Source organism: Carettochelys insculpta, chromosome 3 (genome assembly GCF_033958435.1).
Source record: "Carettochelys insculpta isolate YL-2023 chromosome 3, ASM3395843v1, whole genome shotgun sequence".
NCBI lineage: Eukaryota > Metazoa > Chordata > Testudines > Carettochelyidae > Carettochelys > Carettochelys insculpta.
In genome coordinates, this window is record NC_134139.1 from 100734442 (window position 1) to 100737685 (window position 3244).

The 3244-nt window shown below is 44.0% G+C and overlaps 1 protein-coding gene across 1 annotated transcript; it reads right to left on the reverse strand.

Annotated features, from left to right (window-relative positions):
• Positions 1-3244, reverse strand: GJE1 (gap junction protein epsilon 1). The gene is made up of 3 exons (XM_074988728.1): positions 3206-3244; positions 1409-1591; positions 1-396 (listed from the first exon to the last, which is right to left on the reverse strand). The coding sequence occupies exons 1-3, from the start codon at positions 3242-3244 to the stop codon at positions 1-3; spliced, it is 618 nt and encodes a 205-aa protein (XP_074844829.1).

The window sequence follows — 3244 nt, forward strand, 5'->3', positions numbered from 1 at the left end:
TCACTGATTATTTAAAAAACCCAGCCTCCTACATAAGATCTCAAAAATCTCAGCAACACACAAAACCACAGTAATCACAGTGAAAGTGTACATAGCAATGAGGAAAATTGTCTTTTCAAAATGTTCCGGCACCATGCATCTGGTAATATTAAACTTTTTGTCAAGAGCTCCTGCATCACACCTGTAGAGTTGGTTCACTTGGAAGCCAAAGAGCTGACTCTGAAGCCAAAAAGCCACGACTTCAAGGACAATCCTTAACAGAACAGAGAGAATATAAAAAACAGTATAGGTGGGCTTTTGGAGGATATCTTCCTGATTGATGTTTCTACATGCAGCATAAAGGTGAAACATTGCTCCAGGTACCAAAACCGTCACTAGCTGTAATGCCCAGAATACCTAAAGTGTAGCAGAAACTTTGGTTCAGATCACATAAAACTGCATTGTGCCAACCAAAAGAGGCACACTTCCAAATTTCTTGAGAGAGGATTTTATGTGTATGCTATTCACTAAAACAATCAAAAGTTAACATAAGAACAATCATCATTACATATTATTCCAGTTTTACAGCTCATTTACATGTAAACATTCTTTCAACTGAAGAACGGTATGAATACAGTAGATTGCTGTCAGTAAGTCCTGGTCCTCTATTACCCTTATTCACATGAGCAGTCCTTATTTGTCTAGGTATAGATGCTTACATGGCCCTTAGCACCAAAGTATGGGGCCCACAGTATTTTGTGAGTAAGTTAAATGTTATCTCTGTTTTCTTTTACAGGTGGGGACAATAAGGTGGATTAGGGGACTTGCTAAAGGTCACTAAAAGTCTGTAGCTGAACCAGGAGTCAAACAGAGGTCTTCAAAGTGTCAAACCAATGCCCTTATTTATTAGACCAACCTTCCTGTTTATTATACAGTCAGTGGAATGATCTAGGTGAATAAGGATGACTTGCATGAGTAAAGGGTTTCCAAATCCAGCCTTTATTGTCTACAAATATTTCCAGGTTAGGGACATTAATTATAATACATCTGTGTGCTGAGCCAGCAACCTTCGTTCACATGACTGAAATCAGTCTGACTATTTGCAAGGGTAAGGATGGATCATGTGAATAAACATAGATCAGCCCCGTACTTTGTCCCAAATGGAAATTTATTACCAAGGGCTGTCTTGCACTGATGTCTAAACCACTGTTACTCAACCTTTTGATACCAGAGATCAGCTTGCTGCTTCCCTAAACTGTGTCAAGGAGATCTCAGGGAACCAGGCTGGTTGTTGAGAAACACTGGTTTAAACTGCCACCACATTCTGTTTCATCAGCACTCCTTAAGGGAAATGGGCAAATGAATTTGCTTTCTGAATCTTTGATGTGTTTTCTAAGTAATTGGTTGTCTCAATTAAAAGAAAATTTACCTGAGGAGTTATGGGCCTGAACTGGTTGTAACAGAAGAGATTAACTTCCCTCTTGTCTGGGTCACAGCTGAAGTGCAAGGCCTCATTTCCATAAACTGCAAAGCCCAAAACGCCAAGGAAAAACATTCGAACTGAGCCAAAGAAGAGGGTATGGAACTGACCAATCACTGTTGGAGGCCTGAGCTGTAACAGTTGCAGGATTTTGCAGCAAGAAAGACAAAGGCAAAGACGAACAGTTATTCTTCCTGTTTCAGGTTACATAGAATATTTATTTCAGGTTCAAAAACACCCTTCTCACTCTTTTTTCTTCCTTTTAAAATAACTATTATATGGAGGGTGTTGTTTACATTAAACCAAATTGTGCTTTGAAATATAATCAAAGTTCCTATAATTGTTAGGAATTTATTGTACTTTCTGTTTCTAGTACATTCTTATTTATATTGTGCCTGTCAATTACTCTGCTTAACAGCTACACTTTTCTGATTTCAGTAATGGTTTTACATATCAGCTACATACGCAGCTAAAACTCAGTATTCTGCAAATACTGACATGCAAGGCAGACTGAAAGGGAATTTTTCAATGAAGAGACAATCAATTATTATCCCATTATGCTAAGATCATTTCACGTTTTGCTATGGGAATTAATCAGTTCGACTTCTTAAAAGTGGCCTTGCTAGGAACTAAGCTAGGAGATGTTACCTCTTTGCATCATTACTTTGAGTCATAGTGCTACATATTTATTTTCTGTTTAGAGGGCATGGAGCATGTAGTTTTAAAAGTCCTGTCTTTGCAGAGAATACTTCTCCGTTCCTCCATATTTGCCTTGCAAAACTTTCATCTCCACCCAGGGGTATTTGTCACCATAAAGAAAGCATATTCGTTATTTCCCCAGTACCTCTCCTTTCATTATTCACTTCATACTCACACATCCTTCATAGAAGTTCTTGATGTAATTTAAAGACATATCTTGGAAGGTGTTATTCTAGTACAATTGTGGAGTAATTCCTGACCTTCATTGCCAATTTGCTGTCACCAGACTCAGTCGGATGCTATTGCTCTCTCATGACCCTTGCTGCACAAAACACTTGTCGCTGCACATTTCACTTTTTATCTCTGGGGCCCCAATCAACCTTACTCTTTCAGGACTGGGGAAAAAAAAGAGCCCGGACAAAAGCGGGGTACACGTGGCCAGCCGCCTAATCCCAAACCAACGCAGTCAGCAGCAGAAACATCCACCACCACGCCACAGCCACACACAATAGCAAGGGGGGCGTGCGAGTGGCAGCGAACCCCCAGCACCGCTGTGCTACTGGAGACCTGAAGTCAAGAAAAGCATCCCTGCGGTTTCAGTCCAGGGGAACGGGGCTCCCCACGCCTTCGCCTCAGTCTCCCCAATGGAAGCAGCGAAAGCCTGCGGCTGGCGAGGCGTCCTTGCACATCTCTGCTCTCCCTGCACCTTGCTGCTTTCACGGCCGGTTCCCCTGCTCCTCCTGAGGGCAAGATCGCCCCCATCGGCTACCACCAGCCTCCTCCTTGCACCCCCATTCCCCACAGCTCATCTTTAGTCTTCCCCTCTCGTTAGCCCCCTGCAGCCTGCCGCGGCCGGAGATGCCCAGCTGGGGCAGGAGAGATCTGCCTGAGATGAAGTCTCCGGGAGCTGTCAAGAGATAAAGGAGACCCCCCACCCAAGGGGGCTTCCCCCTCCTTCTCCAGCAGGAGCAGCTGTCCCATCGCCTTCCCCGCACACCCGAGCCTCCGCGGAGGCCGAGGCGATGGGACTGGGTGGTTGGTACCCACCAGCCGCAGCCCCGGCGCCGCGTTGTTGGGGAGCCCCAT